General features: G+C 38.8%; 1 protein-coding gene across 5 annotated transcripts in view; it reads left to right on the top strand.

The window, feature by feature from the left end:
- NEMF (nuclear export mediator factor) overlaps positions 1-25,079 on the top strand; it is a 71,720-nt gene that overhangs the window by 29,708 nt on the left and 16,933 nt on the right. For all 5 annotated transcript variants that reach the window (XM_032244532.1, XM_032244530.1, XM_032244529.1 and 2 more), the window contains 10 exons: positions 3,223-3,311; positions 13,167-13,270; positions 13,971-14,033; positions 17,959-18,071; positions 20,836-20,893; positions 21,410-21,468; positions 21,563-21,683; positions 23,151-23,430; positions 24,157-24,199; positions 24,324-24,373. In XM_032244532.1, coding sequence (XP_032100423.1) covers positions 3,223-3,311; positions 13,167-13,270; positions 13,971-14,033; positions 17,959-18,071; positions 20,836-20,893; positions 21,410-21,468; positions 21,563-21,683; positions 23,151-23,430; positions 24,157-24,199; positions 24,324-24,373 — 980 coding nt within the window. The remainder of the gene's footprint in view (positions 1-3,222; positions 3,312-13,166; positions 13,271-13,970; positions 14,034-17,958; positions 18,072-20,835; positions 20,894-21,409; positions 21,469-21,562; positions 21,684-23,150; positions 23,431-24,156; positions 24,200-24,323; positions 24,374-25,079) is intronic.

Here is a 25,079-nt window from a genome sequence, read left to right as displayed (position 1 = left end):
CACAAATGTATGTATTTCCAGTATTTTTTTCCCCCAAGCCTGCTCCTCCCCCATTCATCCTCATCTCAGTAAATAGCACCTTCATTTTTCTGTTTGCTCAGGTTAAAAATGTTTGTGAGCCGGGTGTGGTGGCTCACGCCTGTAATCCCAGCACTTTGGGAGGCCGAGGCGGGTGGATCACGAGGTGAACAGATCGAGACCATCCTGGTCAACACGGTGAAACCCCGTCTCTACTAAAAATACAAAAAATTAGCTGGGCATGGTGGCGCGTGCCTGTAATGCCAGCTACTCAGGAGGCTGAGGCAGGAGAATTGCCTGAACCCAGGAGGCGGAGGTTGCGGTGAGCCGAGATCGCGCCATTGCACTCCAGCCTGGGTAACAAGAGCGAAACTCCGTCTCAAAAAAAAAAAAAAAAAATGTTTATGATATCCTGGACTCTTCTCCCATAAATCATGCAATTCATCAGTAAATCCTTTGGTTCTTTCTTTAAAGTATAGCCAGGATCTAGCTGCTACTCATTATTTCCACTGATCAGTCGTCTATCACCTCTATGTTCACGTGGACTGTAACAGTAGCCTCTAGTCGGATCTGTCGTCTTCTCCCCTTTTCCCACTGTACTGTTCTCCACATAGCAGCCATTGCGATCCTTTTTGTTTGTTTGTTTTTGAGATAGAGTTTCGCTCTTGTTGCCCAGGCTGGAGTATAATGGTGCAATCAGCTCACTGCAACCTCTGCCTTCTGGGTTCAAGCTATTCTCCTGCCTCAGCCTCCCAAGTAGCTGGCATTATAGGCGTGCACCACCACACCTGGCTAATTTTGTATTTTTAGTAGAGACAGTTTCTCCATGTTGGTCAGGCTGGTCTTGAATTCCTGACCGCAGGTGATCCACCCACCTCGGCATCCCAGAGTGCTGAGATTATAGGCATAAGCCACTGCACCTCGCTGATCTTTTTTTTTTTTTTTTGCGATGGAGTTACTCTTGTTCCTCAGGCTGGAGTGCAATGGCTGGATCTGGGCTCACTGCAACCTCCGCCTCCGAGGTTCAAGCGACTCTCCTGCCTCAGCCTCCTGAATAGCTGAGACTACAGGCGCACACCACTACACTCAGCTAATTTTTGTATTTTTAGTAGAGACAGGGTTTCTCCGTTTTGGCCAGGCTGGTCTCGAACTCCTGAACTCAGGTGATCCACCTGCCTCAGCCTCCGAAAGTGCAGGGATTATAGGCATGAGCCACCATGCACGGCTAATTTTTGTGTAGAGACAGGGTTTCTCCATGTTGGTTAGGCTGGGTCTTGGCCTCCCAAAGTGCTGGGATTACAGGTGTAACTCAACATGCCCAGCCCCATTGTGATCCTTTCAAATCAAAAGTGAAGACTGGATGTGGTGGTTCACACCTGTCATCCAGCACTTTGGAAGGCCCAGGCGGAGGATCACTCGAGGCCAGGAATTTGAGACCAACCTGGCCAACATGGTGAAACCCCATATCTACTAAAAATACAAAAATTAGCCAGACATGATGGCGGGCGCCTGTAATCCCAGTTACTCGGGAGACTGAGGCAGGAGAATCTCATGAATCTGGGAGGTGGAGATTGCAGTGAGCCGAGATCATGACATTCTCCAGCGTGGGTGACAGAGCAAGACTCCATCTCAAAAAACATATTAAAAAATTGTTTAAAGTGAAGTCCTTTCTCTCTGTACAAAATCTTCCAGTTGCTTCCCATCTTAATACAATTCAGAGCCTTTCTTCTGTCCTCCAAGAAAGACAGGAGATCTGCTTGCCTCTGAGTTCATCACCTGTATTCCTCCTCTCATACACTCTTGCTGGCTACACTGGGATCTTAGCTGTTCATAAAATAATGGCATATGCTTCTCTTTCAGGGTCTTTGCCCTTGCTGTTCTCTCTACCGGGAATTTTCAGTTAGACCCCTCTCGTCTATGTAAATGAAATTTAATTAGAGAATCCTTCCCTGACCACTGATTACTAACAATAGCACCACCCTGAATCACTCTATCTATAATTTGCCGTATTTTTGTTCCTGAAAATACTCCCTAGCCCAACATGTTTATTTGAATATTTTTTCTGGGTTCCCTCTAGAATATAGATTACATGAAAGTAGAATCTTTGTGCTGTTCATTGCTGCATCCCAATCCATGGAATATTGTCTGGAACAGAGTAGGCACTTCAATAGCTGTTAAATGAGTGGCCCTCATGACTTGGCCCTCTGTCTACTGCTCCAACCTCAACCTCATTTATTGTCATTTTGCCCTTGATCACTACTTGCTGGTCTTTTTTTTTTTCTTTTTTCTTTTTTCTTTTTTTTTTTTTTTGCTTATAATACCCTTTTTCCTGTTTTTTCTTTTTTCTTTTTTTGAGACGAAGGAGTATTGCTCTGTCACCCAGGCTAGAGTGCAGAGGCTCAATCTCGGCTTACTGCAACCTCTGCCTGCCGGGTTCAAGAAGTTCTCCTGCCTCAGCCTTCTGAGAGCTGGGACTATAGGCATGCGCCACCATGCCTGGCTACTTTTTTTGTATTTTTAGTAGAGACGAGGCTTCACCATGCTGGCCAGGCTGGTCTCGGACTCCTGACCTCGTGATCCACCCGTCTCGGCCTCCCAGAGTGCTTGGATTACAGGTGTGAGCCATTGCACCCAGCCCCCTTTTTCCTATTCTTTGCCTGATAATCCCATTATTCATTGAGGATTCTGCTTAAATGTCATTTCCTCAGAGGTACCTTCTTTGACCCTAATCTGGTATAAATTGGGTTTCCTTGTTATACTCCTATAACATCTTTAGAAGCACTTACCATATATTTATTTAAAGGATTATATGTTTAATAGTTGTCTCTTCTAGACTTCCTGGGGTGGGAGTGGGGGCTTTGTCCATCTTGTTCACTGTTGTATCTCTAATGGTATCTAGCCCAGAACCTACAATATGATAAGCACTCAGTATCTAGAAAATGAACAAGGTATTTATTAATTTGTAAGTCTTGGGCAAATATTTGCATGTAGTAGTAAATCTTTGTTTAGATTATTTTAATACTTAAGGTAAAAATCTTTTCATTTTTTTGTTACCCAAAATATGCATATTTGTGTGTGTGTGTGTGTGTGTGTCTGCGTAGATTGTGCCATTTTGTGACATTTAAAAAACAATTTCTTGCCCTATTATTTACTTTGATGTTAAATACATAACCAGTTGTTCTTAAAACTCTTTTCCATAAATAGGCATTCAAATCAGCAGAAAAGAAAACAAAGCAAACATTAAAAGAAGTTCAGACTGTTACCTCTATTCAAAAAGCAAGAAAAGTATATTGGTAAGTGTCCTATCTCTTTTACATTTACTTTTTGTTTTTATTAAGATTATCCATGCACATTGTTTAGAAAAGTCAAGCAGTTCCTCAAAGCTTGTTACAAAAACCAGTAGCTCTGCAATTTTTTTTGGTTTGTTTGAGACAGGGCCTCAGTCTGACACCCAGGGTGAAGTACAGGGGCGTGAACATGGCTCACTGTAGCCTTGACCTCCAGGGCTCAAGCAGTTTTCCTACTTCAGCCTCCCAAGTGGCTGAGATTGCAGGCACATGTCACCGTGTCCAGCTAATTTTTTACTTTTTGTAGAGACAGGGTCTCACTTTGTTGCCCAGGCTGGTCTTAAACTTTTGGGTGCAAGAAATCCTCCTGCCTCAGCCTCCCAAAGTGCTGGATTACAGGCGTACACTTCTGTACTCACTAGCTCTGTAGTTCCTCACCTTTACTCCTATTTCCTGCTCTCTGAAGGAAATTACTTTTAGCTCTTTTAGTTGATTCTTTTGATATTTGCCTTTATTTCTGTTAGTAATATGCTTATATTGCTTCTTAATTTTTCTATTTTACAGTGTTATTGACTTCCCACTGTGAAAGATGAGGATTTCCCTCTTTCCACTTGTGTTCCATTATGTACACATACAGTTACAGCATAATTTTGTCAAGATTAATAGTCAGCATTGGCATCATTATAAATATTTAAATTATAGTTATAGCTGAGCCACGTAGAATTCTGTTTTCTTTTTTCTTTCTTGCTAAGTTTTAAAAATCTTCCCTGGAGTTACTGATCGTCAATTAATTTGCTTTCTTTTTATTTTTGTTCTTACCACTAATTTATGTAAATATTATCTTTCAAGTGTGTTCATACACATTGAAATTCAATCCCTGTCATCTTGCAGAGATCAGAAGTCTCTCCTGGAGCTTTTTGACTTACTTTATTTTAGATTGATTCGAAGCATCTTACAATTTCCTTTTATTGTTATCTTGGTAGTTATCTTTACCATTCTCTGTGTTGGAAACTCTTCTGGATCTCACACTTCTTTCTTGGTTGAAGGAGTATGTGTTCCAGAAGCTTCACAAGAAAAAGTGTATAGGAAGCAAAGTTTTTGAGGTCTCCAGTGTATGAAACATTTTACTCTTATAGTGTGACTGGGCTGGGCACAGTGGCCCATTCCCGTAATCCAAGCACCATGGGAGGGTGAGGTGGGTGGATATCTTAAGCTCTGGAGTTCAAAACGAGCCTGTGCAACATGGCAAAACCCAATCTCTTTTTAAAAAATTGAGTATAGGATTCTACTATGAAAATCCATTTTTCTCAGACTTTTAAAGGCATTGCTTCATTATAGTTCTTGAGAAATCTGGTATTATTTTGATAGTTGATATTTTATTTTATTTTTTATTATTTTTTTTGACACGCAGTCTCACTTTGTTGCCCAGGCTTGAGTGCAGTGGCGCCATCTCAACTCACTGCAACCTTCACCTCCCGGGTTCAAGTGATTTCTCCTGTCTCAGCCTCCCAAGGAGCTGGGATTACAGGTGCCTGCCACCACGCCGAACTAATTTTTGTATGTTTAGTAGAGAGGGGTTTCTATCGTGTTGGCCAGGCTAGTCTCTAACTCCTGGCCTCAAGTGATCCCCTGGCTTCAGCCTCCCAAAGTGCTGTGATAATAGGCATGAGCCATCACACCTGGCTGATAGTTGATATTTTACATGAAACTTGCTTTTGCCTATCTTATAGATTTTTTCCTTTCTCCCAATTTTTTTTCTAAATTGCTTTTGTTATTTTTTTTTTATTCCTCTCCTTCTTGAATTATAAATTTTTCAAAATTTTATAATTGGTGGGTTTGGTGGTGATGCTTTACTCCATTATATTGGACACTTTGTGGGTTGTTTTAATTGAGAAACTTTCAGTTGTGAGACATTTTCTTGAAATAGTTCTTGAAAAACTGCCAGACCTCTGCTTTCTTTTTTCATCTTCTTTTGTGAATCTTGTTTTTAAGATATGGGACCCCCTAGACCAGTCCTCCAATTTTGTTGCATTTTCTATTTTTAAGCCTGTCATTTTGCTGTATATCCTGGGAGTTTCCTCAGCTTTATCTTCCATTGAATCCTTCCACTGAATTTTTTACTTCTATCATCTTTTTAATTTTAAGAACTCCTCAACATAGTGTTACTGGCACAAACAACAACAACAACAACAACAAAAAAAAAAACAAAAAGAAGACTTTCTTTTGGTTCTTGGAATATACCTTTAAAAAAAAAAATAAATGTTTCCACCCTAGTTTCTTTTAGCTCTCTGAGAATAGTTTTGATGTATTACCTTTTTTTTAGTATTCTTTTCTTATAAGTCTCTGTCTTCTCCAAGTTGTTTCTTTTTAACTTTTATTTAGTTATATATATTTAGGTGGGGCACGGTAGCAGTCACACTTGTAATCCTAGCACTTTGGGAGGCCAAGACAGGAGGATCACTTGAGGTTAGGAGTTCGAGACCAACCTGGCTAACATAGTGAAACCCTGCCTCTAGTAAAAACACACAAAAAATTAGCCAAGCCTGGTGGTGGGTGCCTATAATCCCAGCTACTAGGGAGACTGAGGCATGAGAATCTCTTGAACTTGGGAGGCATAGGTTTCAGTGAGCTGAGATCATGCCACTGCACTCCAGCCTGGAGGACAGAGCAAGACTCTGTCTCAAAAAAAAAAGAAATTATCTAAGGAGACTCCAATAATGCTAGACCTCTCAAAGACAAAAGTTAAAAGTCATGCAGTCACCCTACCCCACCACACATACTGACTGGAGACCAGAAGTTAATCTGTTTGGCAGACATACTCCCTTTCTTTTCTTAACGTGGCAGCAGTCTTTCCACAATTGATTACACACTTAAACATGATCATCGTTTTCATCCCGTGGAGGGTGTTAATGAGAGGAAAGGGGCCAGCATTACCTCTTTGTTGTTGTTGTTTTAGTAGGGACGGGGTCTTTTGGTGTTGCCCAGGCTGGTCTCAAAGTCTGGACTCAAGCGATCCTCCCACCTCAGCCTCCCAAAGTGCTGGGATTACAGGCCCTACCATTACTTTTGTTTTCCTTTGAGACAGAGTCCTAGCTCTATTGCCCATGCTGGAGTGCACTGGCACGATCTTGGCTCACTGTAACCTTCGCCTCCTGGGCTCATGGAATTCTTCTGCCTCAGCCTCCCAAGTAGCTGGGACTACAGGTGTGCACCACCATGCCCAGCTAATTTTTGTATTTTTAGTAGAGATGGTATTTCACCATATTGGCTAGGCTGGTCTCAAATTCCTGACCCCAAGTGATCTGCCCTCCTCAGGCTTCCAAAGTGCTGGAATTATAGGCAGTAGCCACCGCGCCCAGCCCATTATTACCTGTGGATGCAGTACTTTCAGAATCTGAAATGGAGAGGGTAAGGAACTTAAGCAAAGTCATGCAGTGACCATAGGACAGCCCATAAGTGCTGACAGCTTTGAAGAATGACTCTGTCCTGGCACCAAACTCAAAAGGTATTCATAACTTTTCTTTGAGCCATAAAAAGGATCAAATGTGTCATTTCAAAACACACACACACACACACACACACACACACACACACACACTCGCAAACAAAAGCAAATGAGGGGCCAGGCATGGTGGCTCACGCCTGTAATCTCATCCTTTTAGGAGGCCGAGGTGGGTGGATCACAAGGTCAGGAGTTTGAGACCAGTTTGGCCAATATGGTGAAACTCTGTCTTTACTAAAAATACAAAAAGTAGCTGGGCATGGTGGCTCCGGCCTGTAGCAACCCGGAAAGCTGAGGCAGAAGAATCACTTGTACCTGGGAGGGGGAGGTTGCAGTGAGCTGAGATCAAGCCACTGCACTCCATCCTGGGTGACAGAATGAGTCTCCATCTTAAAAAAAAAGAAAAAAAAAAGAAAAAGAAAATGGGTGGCTGAAGTAGTTCTCTGAGCCTCTGAAAACATTTCCCGAAGATAAATTAGCTAATAGGTATCACATTCTACACCCTTGAAGCAAGTGAAGGGAAGTTATTGGATAGATGCTCACAAGCGAAAACATGGGTACATGCAATTGCTCTGCCTAAGAGACATAAGCATTCAGAACTCTCCTCCTTTTGAGGTAGTTTCTATTTTTGTGAGAAAATAAAAAGTTAAAGCATTTACATATAAAGGTAGGGATAGGCTGGGTGCAGTGGCTCATGCCTATAATCCCAGTACTTTGGGAGTCCATAGGTGGGTGGATCACTTGAGGTGAGGAGTTTGAGACCAGCCTGGGCAACAAACCAGACCAGATCAGGCGAAACCCATCTCTAGAAAAAATACAAAAATCAGCCAGATGTGGTGGCACACAACTGTGGTCCCAGCTACTCTGGGCGACAGAGTGAGACTCCAGCTCAAAAAAGAAATATATATACTTATATATAAATATATATTACATTTGTATATGCATATATATTATATACTATATATGGATATAATATATTTAGATATAAAATATATGTTATATTTATATATAAATATATTAAATACATAACTATATATTCTATACTTGTATATGAATATATGTTTATATATAAATATACTTACATATGAATATATATTCATATATTATGTATATATTTCTTCTGAGAGAGAGATATTTTTTTGAGAGTCAGTCTGTCGCCCAGGCTGGAGTGCAGTGTCATGGTCTTGGCTCACTGAAACGTCTGCCTCCCAGACTCCACTGATCCTCCTACCTCAGCCTTTCCAGTAGCTGGGACCACGGGTGTGTGCTGTATCATCTAGGTAATTTTTGTATTTTTTGTAGAGACGGGTTTCACCTGGTGTGTGTGTGTATATATGTATGTGTACATACACGTTTGTATATATATACACACGTATATATATACGCATATATGCTTATATATATAAATATAGACAGGGTTTTGCCTGAGAGATAGATATATATGTATGTATGTATATATGTATGTATGTATTTATATTTAAGGTGTGCAGTATGTTTTTATTATATACATATGCATAATGAAATGATTAATATGGTCAAGTACATTAACATATTCATTGTCTCACATAGTTACTCTGTTTTTTTTTGTGTGTGTGGTAAGAGCACTTCAAAATCTCTCTTAGCGGCCAGGTATGGTAGCTTACACCTGTAATCAGCTCTTTGGGAGGCCGAGGCGGGCTGATCACCTGAGGTCAGGAGTTCTAAACCAGCCTGACCAACATGGAGAAACCCCGTCTCTACTGAAAATACAAAATTAGCCTGGTATGGTGGTACATGCCTGTAATCCCAGTTACTCAAGAGGCTGAGGCAGGATAATCGCTTGAACCCAGGAGGCAGAGGTTGCGGTGAGCCGAGATGGTGCCATTGCACTCTAGCCTGGACAATAAGAGTGAAACTCCATCTTAAACAAACAAAATCTCTCTTAGCAAATTTCCAATATATAATACAGTGTTATTAACCATATTCCTCATGCTGTATATTAGATGTCTAGAGTTACTCATCTTATGTAACTGTAACTTGATATTTTTTGACATACCCAAAACAGCCCTACCGCACCCTTCTTTTTTTTTCTTTTCTTTTGGAGACGGAGTCTCACTCTGTCGCACAGGCTGCTGAGTAGCTGGGAATACAAGTGTTTCCTTTTAAATGGTTCTTTTGTCTTCAGCTTTCATATTGCAGACTTTCATTAATGTCTGATGCTCCTTGATTGTCTATTCAACATTTTACACTTTATGGTAGATTATTAAAATGCTGATTGGTGGGCTGGGCGCGGTGGCTCACACCTATAATCCTAGCACTTTGGGAGGCCGAGGCGGGTGGATCACGAGGTCAAGAGATCGAGACCATCCTGGTCAACAAGGTGAAACCTCGTCTCTACTGAAAATACAAAAATTAGCTGGGCATGATGGTGCGTGCCTGTAATCCCAGCTACTCGGGAGGCTGAGGCAGGAGAATTGCTTGAACCCAGGAGGCGGAGGTTGCGGTGAGCCAAGATTGTGCCATTGCACTCCAGTCTGGGCAACAACAGTGAAACTCCGTCTCAAAAAAAAAAAAAATGCTGATTGGAAGTGCCCTGGGTGGTTGAGCTTGTGAAATGATCTGTCTTGGCCATTTTTTGTGGAATCCTCATTGTCTTTAGCCCTTTTCCTGTGAGCTAGTCTCATTTCCCAGAAAAGATTCTTTTTCTCTCCTGCTTTGTAAGGTGAAGACCTGGCCGCTGCAGCATTTGGGGAGCCCAGTGGGAATAATAGGCTGAGAGTCTTAGGATCCAGTAATTCATTCACTTAGTTGCTGTGTTTTACATATATTACTTCTGACGATAGCTGTGCCACATTTACTTTTGTCTAGCGATCTTCTTTATACCCGTTCTAGAGAAATTAACCTCTGGCCTTGTTAGGAAATAGAATAGGAATTAGCTGGAAGGATGTATGGAACTAACTGCTTCTTGAACAGACTTTTAGCCAGTCCTATTTTCATTCCCATCTTAAACTCTGTTTCCTTAAGTACTTGTGCTGCTATTTCTTTAGCCTTTTATGAATTTTACATTGTAAATTTAGTTGTTGCTTTTTTCACCATCAGCTTAGGATTCAGCTTCTTGAGTCTGATCACTTGTTTTCCAGCTTTCAAGATTTGTTTGCATTTGTCTCTTCTCCTTCTCTGATTGACATCTCTGTTAATGGATAGGATTATCCTGTAATTTTTATTTCTTGTAATGTTCTTGTTAGGTATTAGTATCAAGGTCATATTGCTTCATAAAACAAGTTGGAAAGTACTCCTTTTTCAATTGTTATTAAATATCTTAGGAAATTTACTTGCAAAGCTGAGTAGTCCTGGAGTTTTCTTTGGGAAAGCTTTTCATTGCAGATTCAGATTTTTTAGCATATGTAAGGATTGTTCAAATTTCCTAGTTTTGGTAAGCAGTGGTTTTTTTTTTTTTTTTTTTTGAGATGAAATCTCTGTCATCCAGGCTGGAGTACAGTGGTAGGATCTCAGCTCACTGAAACCTCTGCCTCCTGGGTTCAAGAGATTCTCCTGCCTCAGCCTCTTGAGTAGCTGGAACTACAGGCGTGTGCCACCACTCCTGGCTAATTTTTCGTAGTTTTAGTAGAGATGGTTTTACTATGTTAGCCACGATGGTCTCGATCTGCTGACCTTGTGATCTGCCTGGGCTCCCAAAGTGCTGGGATTACAGGTGTGAGCCACCTTGCCTGGCCGGTAAGCAGTATTTTTTTTAAAGAGTTTGTCCGAAGTTTAAAATATATTGGCAGAAAGTTTATAATATTCCTCTGCAAATTTGTCTGTTTCTCCTTTTACTTCTGCCAGTTTTTGCTTTTTATCATTATTTTTGAAACGGACTCCGACTCTGTCGCTCAGGCTAGAATACGGTGGCACAATCTCAGCTCACTGAAACCTCCATCTCCCAAGTTCAAGCAATACTATTGCCTCAGCCTCCCGAGTAGCTGGGACTACAGGCACGTGCCACCACATCTGGCTAACTTTATTTGTATTTTTAGTAGAGATGGAGTTTTATCATGTTAGCCAGGATGCTCTTGATCTCTTGACATTGTGATCTGCCTGCCTGGGTCTCCCAAAGTGCTGGGATTACAGGTGTGAGCCACCACACCTGGCCTTTTGCTTTTTATATATGAGGCAATGTAATTAGGTGATACAACTATAGAACTGTTTTATCTTCCTAATGAAGTTGAGCCTTTTATCAAATGTAATGAAATGTCCTTCTAACTTGTAACTATTTTTTTCATTCTTTGTCAGGTATAACTAGATCAGCTTTCTTTTGGTTAGTGTTTGCATGGCGTATCTTTCTTTCTTTCTTTCTTTCTTTCTTTTTTTGAGACATAGTCTTGCTCTGTCACCCAGGCTGAAGCGCAGTGGTACGATCTCAGCTCACTGCAACCTCTGCCTCCTGGGTTCAAGCAATTCTCCTGCCTCAGCCTCCCAAGTAGTTGGGATTACAGGCACCTGCCACCATGCCTGGCTAATTTTTCTATTTTTAGTAGAGATGAGGCTTCACCATGTTGGCCAGGCTGGTCTTGAACTCCTGATCTCAAGTGATCCGCCTACCTTGGCCTCCCAAAGTGCTGGGATTACAGGCGTGCGCTACCACACCTGGCCTTTTTTCATCATTACATTTCAACCTTTCTATCTTTGTATTTTAAAGGAGCATATATGTAATTGTTGTTGTTTTCTAGTCTGACAGTCTTTGCCTGTTACCTGGGCATTTAATGCTTTTGTATTTAATGTAACCTCTCATATATTTGGATTTAAATCTGCCCATCTTACTATTTGCTTTTTATTTGTCCCATTGGTTCTGTGTCCTCTTTTGTCTTCCTTAGTGCCTTCTTTTGATTGGCTACTTTTTATTCACTTGTTGGCTGTACATTCCTTTACTAAGATGATTACAAAATACATCTATGATTTTTCTCTCCCATTCTTTTTGTTCCTATCTCTTTGTCTTTATACAAACTTCTTTACTGTCAATAGGGGAGTGGTTAAGTAAGTAAAGTGCATCCATTTAGCAATAAAGAAACTACTTTTAGGTGAAAAAAGCAGTATGCAGAACAGTTTATGCTATGTCTAAAAAAGAGAAGATAGGATAAATTTTTTAGCTTTTTTATGCATAAAGACTCTCCAGATGGATACTCAGCAAGCCAATCACAATGGCTCCCCCTTTGGTGTAGTAACAGGAACTGAAGGTATACAGGATCTCTCACTACCTTAATAGAAGTAAAAAATTTTATTCAACCATGAGTGTGTGTTACCCGATCAAAAAATCGGATTAGAAAATAGTGGTAAAGTTCTTTTGATATTATATTGGGGAATTTAAGTGTCTGTGCTCAGTTTACCTTTTTTTTTTTGAGATGGAGTCTCATTCTGTCACCACCAGGCTGGAGTGCAGTGGCACAATCTCGGCTCACTGCAACCTATGCCTCCCAGGCTCAAGCGATTTTTCTGTCTCAGCCTCCCGAGTAGCTGGGTTTACAGGTGCCCAGTACCACGCCCAGCTTATTTTTGTATTTTTAGTAGAGACAGGGTTTCACCTTGTTAGCCAGTATGGTCTTGATCTCCTGACCTCATGATCCGCCTGCCTCAGCCTCCCAAAGTACTGGGATTACAGATGTGAGCCATTGCACCTGGCCCAGTCTACCATTTTTAACCAGAATTTTAAAAAATCATGGATTAAATCATACAGAAGATAATCTCCATAGTCATATATAGTGTAGCAGGTATTTATATTCCTCTGTCTTGCATGTCATTTTCTAAATGTCATACTATATACTATATGCTTTTTATCCTGCAAGTATTAATCATGAAAACCCAAGTTACTTTGTCTTTTGAGAAAAGTTACAATTTTACCCTTCTAAAGACAATTTTTGGTATTTTGTATTTTAAGAAATGTAAAGAATATCGTATCTAAAGATTAATTATGTTCATTTATTGAGAGCAGAGTGGGAAAACATTTCTTATCAGTGGTCTAAAGCCTATTCAGTGCTTCACTGAAAGAAAGCTAAACCTAAGGACCATGTGACATTTTATACTTTGGCTTTATGTAATTTATTGTTCTAAGTTACTGAGTTTAAGAAGGCTATGTGGGGTAAGGAGATAACTTTTTTAAAACATAGAATTTAATTTCTTCTTTCTAAGACTGTCTTAAGAATATCCTAGAGCAATTTGTGTTACAGGTTTTTAGTAAGATTCAGCTTGATGCCTTAAAAAAAATTACATCATCAACTTGTCTTAACTTACACAGGCAGGATAGCTTCCTGTTTTGTTTTGTTTGCAAAAAGTGTATGAAAATTGGCAGCTATAAAGAAAAGTTAACTATTTTTCTTTCATTTTGGTAGGTTTGAGAAATTTCTGTGGTTCATTAGCTCAGAGAACTATCTAATTATAGGTGGACGAGATCAGCAACAGAATGAAATAATTGTGAAAAGATACTTGACACCAGGTAGGTAAGATTAAAATATGGAAAAATTCTCTCTTCAGTCAATATTAGGCATTGATTTTCTTGTTGCACTCTTTTGTTTGATAGATTTAACTAGTAGAAAGATTTAATGCATGCTGGTTCATGGTTTGCTGAATATGTGTTTTGATGCTTAGATCTTAAGTGAGTATTCCTAGAGTGGTACTGCTGAGCTAATCTGCAGTGTTGGACTTGTGATGTTGTATTACATTAACAGAATAACTTTCAGTCCTCTAAAGTTATTGTGGGTCAAATTTTTAAAAGCTTACTGTTGCGGTGTTAGTTTGCAATCATTTCTCATACTTAGAATTAGGACTTGGCCAGGCGCGGTGGCTCACACCTGTAATCCCAGCCACTTTGGGAGACCAAGGCAGGCAGATCACCTGAGGTCAGGAGTCCAAGATCAGCCTGGCCAACATGGTGAAACCCTGTCTTTTCTAAAAGTACCTAAAAAATTAGCTGGGCATGGTGGTGTGCACCTGTCATCCCAGCTATTCGGGATGCTGAGGGAGGCTGAGGTGGGAGAATCACTTGAATCTTGGCAGTGGAGGTTGCAGTGAGCTGAGATTGTGCCGCTGCACTCTAGCCTGGGTGACAGAGCAAGACTCCATCTCAAAAAAAAAAAAAAAAAAAAAAAAAAAGAATTAGGACTTAAAATGTCATTTTTTATTTTTCTGTATTTAAGGAGACATTTATGTACATGCTGATCTTCATGGAGCTACTAGCTGTGTAATTAAGAATCCAACAGGTAATACATTTCTTTCTATTCAGAATTCCTGTTCCTTTCTTTAAATAATTTTTAATGTGACTGTAAGGCAAATATTAATAGAGGACCCAATGTGGTGGCTCATGCCTGTAATCCCAGCACTTTGAGAGGCTGAAGTGTGAGGGTTATTTGAGACCAGGAGTTTGAGACCAGACTGGGCAAGAAAGTGAAACCCTATCTCTACAAAATTTTTTTTAAAAGCTGGGTGCAGTGGCATACACCTGTAGTCCCAGCTACAGAAAGCTGAGCTAGGATGATCAGCTTGCGTGACAGAGTGACACACACACATACACACACACAGATATAATGATAAAAGGATCAGTCTATCAAGAAGTTATAGCAATTATAAACATATGTGTCTCTAATAACAGAGCCCTAGAATACATGAAGGAAACCTGACAGAAATGAAGGGAGGAAGAGATAGTTCTACAATAATAATGGAGGACTTCAATACTCAACTTTCAGTCATAGGTAGAATAACTGTACACAGAATCAGCAAGGAAATGGAAGACTTGAACAGCATTATAAACTAAATCTAATATCTCTAGAATACTCTGCCTAGCAACAGCAGACTACAGGTTGAGTATCCTATCTAAAATGCTTGGGACCAGAAGTGTTTTTAGATTTTGGAGTATTTGCATTATACTTACCAGTTGAGCATCCCAAATCCAAAAATCAGAAATTCAAAATGTTCCAAAACATTTCTAGCGAACTGCAGTGAGCGTTGTCTTTGAGTTATCATGCTGCACTAAAAAGTTACAGATTTTGGAGCATTTTGGAGTTTCAGATTTGGGATGCTCAACCTGTATTTATTCCTCTTAAGTGCATATGAAACATTCTCTGGGGTAGATCATAGGATAGTCTATAAAACACGCCTCAGTACATTTAAAACTATTGAAATTAGACAAAGTAAGTTTTCTGACTTATATAATGGGGTGACATTAGAAACCAATAATAGAAGAAAATGTTTTAAATTCATAAGTATGAATTAAATTAAACACCACAGTTATAAGTAACCAGTGGAACAAAGAGGAAGTCAAAAGATGTCACCAAACTCTTTGAGATGAATGAAATGAAAATACAATGTATCAAAACTTATGAGATGCAGGAAGAGCAGCCCTTGGGGGCAGTAGTTTATAGCTATAAATGCCTATATTTGAAAAGAGAGAAGATCTTAGATCAGTAACCTAACTTTGCACCTTAAGAGCTGGAAAGACAACCCAAAGCAAGGAGAAGGAAGAAAATAAAGATTAGAGTGAAAACGAATAAAACAGAGAATAGGAAAAAAAATAGAGAAAATGAACAAAACCCAAGTTGGTTCTTTGAAAAGATAAACAAAATTGATAAACCCTTGGCTAGACTGACCAAGAAAATAGAGGATTCGCATTCCTAAAATCAGGAATGAGATAGGGAACATTACTACTGACTTCACAGTTATCACAAGGATTATAAGGGAATATATGCCAACAGATTATATAACCAAATGAAATGGACAGATTTGTAGAAAGATGCAAACTAGTAAAACTGACTCAAGAAAAAACAAAGAATTGAAGTAAACCTGTAAGTACAGAGATTGGATTAATAATAAAGAAATTTTTTTTAAAAAATATTCATCAAAGAAAACCCTAGGCCAGATGGCTTCATTGGTGAATTATACCAAGAAGGTTGAATGCCAGTTCATCACAAACTCTTCCAAAAAATTAGGATTAAGGGGAACACTTCCTAACTCATTCTACAAGGCCAGTATTACAAAACCAAAGATAACACAAGAAAACTACAGACCAATACCAATTGTAAATATAGACACAAAAATCTTTGACAAAATATTAGCAAACTGAATCTAAGAGCATATTAAAGGGATTGTATACTATGACAAAGTAATTTATCTCAGGAATGAAAGGTTCGTTCAGTATATGGAAATTAATGTAATATAGTCTACTAATAAAGGACAAAAAACGTGCATGATTATCTCAACTGATAAAGAAAAACCATTTGACAAAATTCATCATCTATTTGCGATAAAAAAACACTCAGCAAACTAGGAATAGAAGGGAAATTCCTCAACTTGGTAAACAAGCATTTATGAAAAACCCACAGCCAGCAATCATAATTAGTACTGAAAGATTGGATGCTTTCCTCCTCCCATGAGAAACAAGACAAGTATGTTTGTTGTTGCCATTTCTATTTAACATTATACTGGTGATTCTATGTAGATCATTAGGCAATGAAAAGAAAAAATACCCAAGTTTGGCAGAAGTAAAACTACCTGTGTTTACAGTTGATATGATCACACACATTTAAAAACTAAAGAATCCACCGTAAGTTATCAGAGCTAATAAACAAGTTCAGCAATGTTCAGGATATGAGATCAATAAACAAAAATCAGTTGTATTTCTATACACTACCAATGAACAATCTGAAAAGGAAATTGATAAAACAATTCAGTGTATAATAACGTTAAAAAGAGGCCAGGCACGGTGGCTTATGCCTGTAATCACAGCACTTTGGGAGACTGAGGCCAGGAGATCACCTGAGGTCAGGAGTCCGAGACCAGCTTGACCAACACGGCAAAAGCCATCTCTACTAAACATACAAAAAAACTAGCCAGGCGTGGTGGCGGTTGCCTATAATCTCAGCTATTTGGGAGGCTGAGGCAAGAGAATTGCTTGAACCTGGGAGTCGGAGGTTGCAGTGAGCTGAGATAGTGCCACTGCACTCCAGCCTGGGTGATAAGAGCGACACTCCATCATAAAAAAAAAAAAAAAAATCACAAGATACTGCTTTATACCTAAGATGATTATAATGAAAAAATAGACAATAACAGATGTTGGTGATGATGGTGGAGAAAATAGAATACTGCTGGTGGGAATGGAAAATGATACAGCTGCTGTGGGAAATGGTTTGGCAGTCCCAAAAAATGTTAAACATAATTGACCCAGCAATTCTTCTCTTTGGTATATACCCAAGATAAGCAGAGGTATATGTCCACACAAAACTTATTTGCTGCAGGTATTGATAGCAGCATTATTTATAATAGCCAAGAAATGGAAACAATCCATATGTCATTCAATTAATGAATGAACAAAATGTAGTATGTCCACATAATGGAATATTATTCAGACTTAAAAAGAACAGAAGTACTTATATGTACTTTTAACATGGACGAGTCTTGAAAACATTAAGCTAAGTGAAAGAAGCCAAACATATAACACTATGTATAATTACATTTTAAAAAAATTTTTCTCCCCTCCCCATCTAATTACATTTATATTAAATGTCCAAAATGGGCAAAACCATAGAGACAGAAAATAGATTAATGATTGCCAGGGCCTGGGTACAGAGGAGAAATGGGGTGTGGCTACTAATGAATATAGGGTTTCTTCTCTGGGATGATGAAAATGTTGTGGAATTAATTGGTGTTGATCATCACATAGCATTATGAAAAAACAAAAAGCCATAGAATTGTATACTTTACAGGGGTGAATTTTATGGCATATGAACTATACCCCAATTTAAAAGTGTTTGAAATCTAACCATAAGGGACATATTAATCATATGTTCTTCATTTTGATGGTTCAGCCAAGCTATTTTAATTTTGGAATTCTTCAAACTTTAAATGGATTTCTCTAAATAATCTTTTCTGTAATGAAGTTAGAATTATTGATGGAGAGGGCATTTCTTCTCTGACATGTTATATTTACATAGGTCATTTAAAAGCTTGCTCTGTAAATAGCAATATCAAAAATACATTTTTAATATAAATAGTAGCTTTTTATAATGGTAAAATAAAAACATATTAGTATTTAAGATACATGAATGACTTTGTCATGTAGGTATGTGATTTTCATACCTTGCTCTGGAGAAAGTCCACACTTTGGTATTGAAACATTATGGATTGTTATTCCAGGAGAACCCATTCCCCCACGGACCTTGACTGAAGCTGGCACAATGGCACTTTGCTACAGTGCTGCTTGGGATGCACGAGTTATCACTAGTGCTTGGTGGGTGTACCATCATCAGGTAATAAGGGCTGTTGTCCTTTTTCTTAACTTACTAAGAGCTACTGTGTGCCAAATTTTGAGAGCATAGAAGTAAATAAAGCAGACAAGGCTGTACTTTTGATAGAGCTAACATTTTGTTGGTAGAGGAAAAAAATACGTACATAATGTCTGTCAGGTCATAAGTGCCATAAAATATGTATTTTTAAAAGCAGGGAAGGGGATAGAGAGTGATAGGGGCTACCGTTTTGGATGAAGTATTGGAAGAACCTTTCTGGAAGGATTTGAGCAGAGAAGTAAATGAAGTAAATGAAGAGAGTGATCCCCACAGTTATACAGGATAGAGAATGTTCCAGTTATTATTGATCATTATTGGCATACTGACCTAAAAGGCCTTTCTCCTGTTCATCTTTGTTGGAATATTCTGAATTCTCTTGAGCCCTTCCAGAAAAGTAGGTATATCCTGTTTTTTGTTTGTTTGTTTGTTTTGTTTTGTTTTGTATTTACTTGGTTTTAGTAATTGCCCTTCTTTGTGATTAATGATGTTACTGTGTGGTTTTTTTTTTTTTTGTATGTTTTTTTTTCTTTGTAGAGATGGGGTTTTACCATGTTGGCCAGGTTGTTCTTAACTCCTGACCTCAAGTGATCCTCTTATCCCAGCCTCCCAAAGTGCTGGGATTATAGGGGTGAACCACGGCACCCAGCCAGTGCTGTTCAGTTTAGTGATACTTCGTTCTGTATTTGACCTCACATTGTTATTGATTTCTTATTATACTTTTGAGAATTCTAATTGATGATGATGTACTTTTACAAGTTTCTAAAGCTGTACAGCAGGATAAAGAGTTCAGTTTCACTATACTCGCTTAGATTTAATTTCATTATCTGCTGTGCTGCGATATTGTCATATTGGGAGATTATAAATTGCTACCTCAATACTGTTATAAAAGTGGTTTTGGCCGGGCGTGGTGGCTCAAGCCTGTAATCCCAGCACTTTGGGAGGCCGAGGCGGGTGGATCATGAGGTCAAGAGATCAAGACCATCCTGGTCAACATGGTGAAACCCCGTCTCTACTAAAAATACAAAAAATTAGCTGGGCATGGTGGCGCGTGTCTGTAATCCCAGCTGTTGGGGAGGCTGAGGCAGGAGAATTGCCTGAACCCAGGAAGCGGAGGTTGCGGTGAGCCGAGATCGCGCCATTGCACTCCAGTATGGGTAACGAGCGAAACTCCGTCTCAAAAAAAAAAAAGTGGTTTTAATTCTTTTATTAAGAAAATTTTTAGAATGAAATTTAGTGTGTTTTTAATCCCTTGCTGGTTTGTTGTTGTTGTTGTTGTTGTTTGTTTTTGATGGAGTCTTGCTCTGTTGCCCAGACTGGAGTGCAGTGGCACAATCTCTGCTCACTGCAGCCTCTGCCTCCTGGGTTCAAGTGATTCTCCTGCCTCTGCCTCCCGAGTAGCTGGGATCACAGGTGTGCGCCACCACACCTAGCTAATTTTTCTATTTTTGTGGAGATGGGGTTTTGCCGTCTTGGCTAGGCTTGTCTCAAACTCCTGACCTGAAGTGATCCTTCTCCCTCTGTCTCTGAAAGTGCTGGGATTACAGGCGTGAACTAACACACCTGGCCCCTTGAAATTTTAATAACTATGACTAATAAAGTTACTCTCAAGATCTGGGGGTTTCACAGATGTATAAAATTTTTTTTTAATTGTGGGATAAAGTTGACTCACTTTCTGTTTTTGCCAAAGTAGGATATATTTTTAAAAATCTGCTATCGTCTTTATTTTGTAAAGTAAAACGTTACTTTATTATTAAAAACAGTATCTTAGAAAAAGATCTTATTTAGTAAACAGAGCTTTCTTTTAGTAAACATAGCTTTATGATAAGCACATTAAACTATCCTTAGTTTTCTCATTATATCTCCTGCTGGAAGAGATGAGTAGACCAGTTCTGGCTGTCATTGCTGGGCGTGGTGCCTCACACCTGTAATCCCAGCACTTTGGGAGGCCAAGGCAGGTGGATCACAAGGTCAGGAGTTTAAGACCAGCCTGGCCAACATAGTGAAACCCTGTATCTACTAAAAATACAAAAACTAGCCAGCATAGTGGTGCATGCCCGTAATCCCAGTTCCTTGGGAGGCTGAGGCAGGAGAATCTCTTAAACCCAGGAGGTGGGGGTTGCAGTGAGCCGAGATCGTGCCACTGCACTCTAGCGTGGGCAACAGAGTGAGACTTTGTCTCAAAAAAAATAAGATAAAATTGGCCGGGTGTGGTGGCTCACGCCTGTAATCCCAGCACTTTGGGAGGCCGAGGCAGGCCTCCCAAATCACCTGAGGTATGGGAGTTTGAGACCAGCCTGACCAACATGGAGAAACCCCATCTCTACTAAAAATACAAAAAATTAGCCAAGAATGGTGGCACATGTCTGTAATCCAAACTACTCAGGAGGCTGAGGTAGGAGAATCACTTGAACCTGGTGGGCAGAGGTTGTGGTAAGCTGAGATCGCGCCATTGCACTCCAGCCTGGGCAAGAAGAGCGAAACTCCATCTCAAAAAAGGAAAAAAAGAAAATTATTGATGTAGTGACTCCTTTATTATTTCTTTGTTACTTCCAAAGGGTTATCTGTCATTAAACGGATTATCTTTTCCCTTCAGTATTTAGAATTTTTGCTAAATTACAAACTTTTTAGGAGACAGTGTGGCTTACTTGACTCTGACTTTACTTTCTTCTCAAGTTTAAAAAAAAATCCAGCGTATTTTAAATAATAAGAATATTATTGTGTTCTTCAGGTATCTAAAACAGCACCAACTGGAGAATATTTGACAACAGGAAGCTTCATGATAAGAGGTAATGACTTGACGGGAAAAATACCCCTACACTTGTTAGTGGATTATGGAGACATGTTTGAGGACAATTTACAAATACTCTCAGAACAGAAACTAATTACCCAGTTTTCCTATATGAAGTCTGTTATGAAGTAAGGAAATTTTTGCCTTGATGCGGCAAGTTGACTATTTGTCATATCTTCTTCATGTATATTTTTATTGAGAGGAATGCACTTTTTCACAGAGTTTAGTTATAAGGGTAAGAAAGTATAGCCTAAACTTATTTCTGAAAATAGAATATTCGGGGTCTGACTAACCCAGAAAATATCAGACCAAGCATGTATTTTTTTTTTTTTCTTCTTAATTGTTCCCTATACATACGGCCCAGTTCTATAAATGGGAAATGTTATTCATGACATAGTAAAAGACAATGGATATGACAATTTAATGTCATCTGACACTAATTTTTTTTTTGTTTTGCAAGCAAAACCTGGAGAAAATTGATTTTTAAAGCATGTATGTACATTATCTTTTGTAGGAAAAAAGAATTTTCTTCCTCCTTCATATCTAATGATGGGATTTAGCCTCCTTTTTAAGGTACTCTTCAGCTTCTTGGTTATTTATCTATTTTTTCCTGATTTTCATTAGTCTTATCTAAAGCTCCATCACTGAAAAATAACTATTTCTTTAGGTAGATGAGTCTTGTGTTTGGAGACATCGGGGTGAGCGAAAAGTCAGAGTACAGGATGAAGACATGGAGACGCTGGCAAGTTGCACAAGTGAACTCGTATCAGAAGAAATGGAACAATTAGGTAGTTTATAGATTTTAAGAAATTAGCTTGTGATTTTTTTTGTTATTTAGTTTTGCTTCTAAATCCTTAGATTATGTCTCTTTTGGGATAATCTAAATATCAAAAAATACCCCAAAACTCAAAGTACTTGCTGTCAGTTTTACTGAATTTTGTTTTTGGAAATGCTAAATATACTTATTCTAGTGAATTTAAAATTATTTATTGGGCTGGGCGTTGTGGCTCATCCCTGTAATTTCAGCTCTTTGGGAGGCCAAGGCAGGTGGATTGCTTGAGCTCAGCTCAGGAGTTTGACACCAGCCTGGGCAACATGGCAAAACCCCATCTCTACAAAAAAAAATCAGCCAGGTGTTGTGAGCGCCTGTAGTCCCAGCTATTCAAGAGACTGAGGTGGGAGGATGGCTTGAACCTGGGAGGCAAAGGTTACAATGAGCCTAGATTCACCACTGCCACTGCACTCTAACCTGGGCAACAGAAAGAGACCCTGTCTCGAAAAAAAAAAAAAAAAAAAAAAAAAAGTAATTGGATCCATACTAACATACTTTAATATATGTTTATATAGTGAAACTTCAGTGTTGAATGATAAATGCATAAATGTGTTTAATAAAGATAGAAGATAGACTTGGGTACATGTGGATTAGCATTTACTTTTGGGTTTAGGAATTAGAAGTGATAGATGAATTTATAACAAGTGCAGTTTCTAATATGACAATTTGGCTTGATTTAATAAAATATTTGTTTTAAGTAGAGAGCAATTATACTTGCTGGAATAAATTTACCTGCCTACCCTAAGGGAACGAGGGAAAATACTCTAAACTACTTTTGTAGTTATTCTCTCTCCTAAGGTCATTCCTTTTTACAGGTATTATTGCATTGTCTCATTTACTATTACTGTTGTTCTGCAAGGTTCCATTGATTCAGGCTCACCGTGTACCTGGGATTATATAAAGTGCCTTATTTGCATTATTTTTTATTCTCACAACCACCCTTGTCAGATGAGTGGTGGCATTTCATTTTGCAGGTGAAGCAGTAGTGCAGGTGAACACTACTATTAGACAGCGTTCATTTTGCAAAAGAATGAGCACCTGCTATGTGTGAGTTATATAACATGTATTTAAGTTTTCGTATGCACATTATAAAAGCAGCAACAGTTATACAACGATTTTACTGTGTTGCTTTTTGGAAATATCCAACTGAGGCAAAGTTGTGGTTTTCCTTGTTGAAAGGGTAGCAGTGTCCAAAGAAATTTCTTGTGGTAAAGGATCTTGGAGATCATTTAATTCAACCTATTCATGATACAGGCTATTCTTTTGTCTAAGAGTACTGTTTGGGAATGATCAGGCATTTTTCTGGTGATCTTCTGGAGAAATATGGGAGAGACAGTCAATGGAATATTTTTACGAAGTTTTCAGGAAATCACCTGGCTTGGTTGGTAGTCCCACACTGACTTTCCTTATGGTAATTCCACAGATGGAGGTGACACTAGCAGTGAGGAGGATAAAGAGGAACATGAAACTCCTCCTGTAGACATAGAACTCATGACTCAGGTTGACCAAGAGGATATCACTGTTCAGAGTGGTAGAGAAGAACTAAATGAGGAACTCATTCAGGAAGAAAGCTCTGAAGATGAAGGAGAATATGAAGAGGTTAGAAAAGATCAGGACCTTGTTGGTGAAATGAAGGATGAAGGGGAAGAGACATTAAATTACCCTGATACTACCATTGACTTGTCTCACCTTCAGCCTCAAAGGTAATTTAAAAATCTAATTTTAGGTATTATTGTGTAAGCTGAGAATGATGATGAGGTAATCCTTACAAAGATAATACCAAAATTTACATCAGTACTTTTACCCTCCATTGTCTTACTACTTTTTCACCATTTGATTGCGTCTCTGCAAAGAAAGTCCCAGAACCATGGTAGAAAAATACAGTGAATATAAAGTGGCCAAACTACATCCAAATAGAAACAAGTAAATGGTCATAAATGCTAAAAACATAACAAAGGCAATTCCATCAAAGAAATGTGTTTTAGTCTATATAATGTCTCACAGATCATCAGGTGAATAGTCCATAGTTATAAATGCATTATTAATGGGGTAATTCAGAAGAGCCTGGGAGTCAGACACATGAGTATTTCATCTTAGGGTGTGTCCTGGGGAAGTTACTTCTTGTTTCAGCTTCAGTTTCCTTCTTGGTGAAAACAGAATGGTATCCCTTTCATAGGATTTGGTGAAGGTTTTATGCATGTATGCCTTCTGATAGTGCCTGACACAGTAAATTTTCAATGCATGTCTCCTATTTAAAAATGTATATGGAAGTGTGGAGAGAGAAGCAGTTTGATTGTATGTTTTTCTAACTTTACAAATTTGAAAATTTGTTGGATTGCCGGTATTTAAGAATATGATATAGGAATGTTTTGGGACTTTGTAAATGAATACTTTTTACAGGCTTATAGAGACTCCCTTCTGTTTCATAGGTCCCTCCAGAAGTTGGCTTCAAAAGAGGAATCTTCTAATTCTGTAAGCTCTTTTCACATTTTTATGAAGAATATCCTATTCTCAATGAATACTTTTCTACTTTTTAAGTTTTCTTAAAAAAAAAATTAATAGCAGTGTTGTTTGCATTTGCCTATTATTTTAACAGAGTGACAGTAAATCACAGAGCCGGAGACATTTGTCAGCCAAGGAAAGAAGGTAAACACATCTGTGTTATCTAACTAAAAAAGCATGTTTTTTTTTTTTAATTGACAGCTATCACAGATTACTTAGCTGTTTAAAGACTTCCTTCAGTAAATTTACCAAGATTTACCACAAATTTTTAGTTTTTAATGTTAAGCTCTAACACATTTTTCTGTTTAAGGGCTGTAATCTGTCACTATAATCAGTGAAATAGATCTAGTAGAGTAGTCCTCACTTAACATTTCCTTTCTGGCTGGAATGCAGTGGCACTGTCATGACTCACTACAGCCTCAAATTCCCAGGCTCAAGCAGTCTCCTGCTTCAGCTTCCCGAGTAGCTGGGAATACAGGCGCGTGCCACTACAAAAATTTTTATATTTTTTTGTAGAGCTGGGGTTTCATCATGCTGCCCAGGCTGGTATTGAACTCCTCAGCTCAAGTGATCCTCCCACCTTGGCCGCCCAAAGTGGTGGGATTACAGGCATGAGCCATCATGCCTGGCCTTCACTTAACATTTTCAATAGGTTCTTGGAAACTTGGACTTTAAGGGAAACAAAGTATAATGAAGCCAATTTTGCCATGGGCCAATTGATACAAACAGGAGTTAAGTTCCTCCATCGTATTTTTGGTCACAAAACCATCACCAAACTTCTAAATAAAGACCAAAAACCCTTCTAATATTAAACATTGAAGTAAGTGTAAACTGTACGTGCATTTAAGGA

The sequence above is a fragment of the Sapajus apella genome, unplaced genomic scaffold (assembly GCF_009761245.1).
Source record: "Sapajus apella isolate SASKATOON/1434 unplaced genomic scaffold, GSC_monkey_1.0 scaffold55, whole genome shotgun sequence".
Taxonomy (NCBI): domain Eukaryota; kingdom Metazoa; phylum Chordata; class Mammalia; order Primates; family Cebidae; genus Sapajus; species Sapajus apella.
Note: the sequence above shows the minus strand (reverse complement) of the source record. Positions and strands in the feature narration are given on the sequence as shown.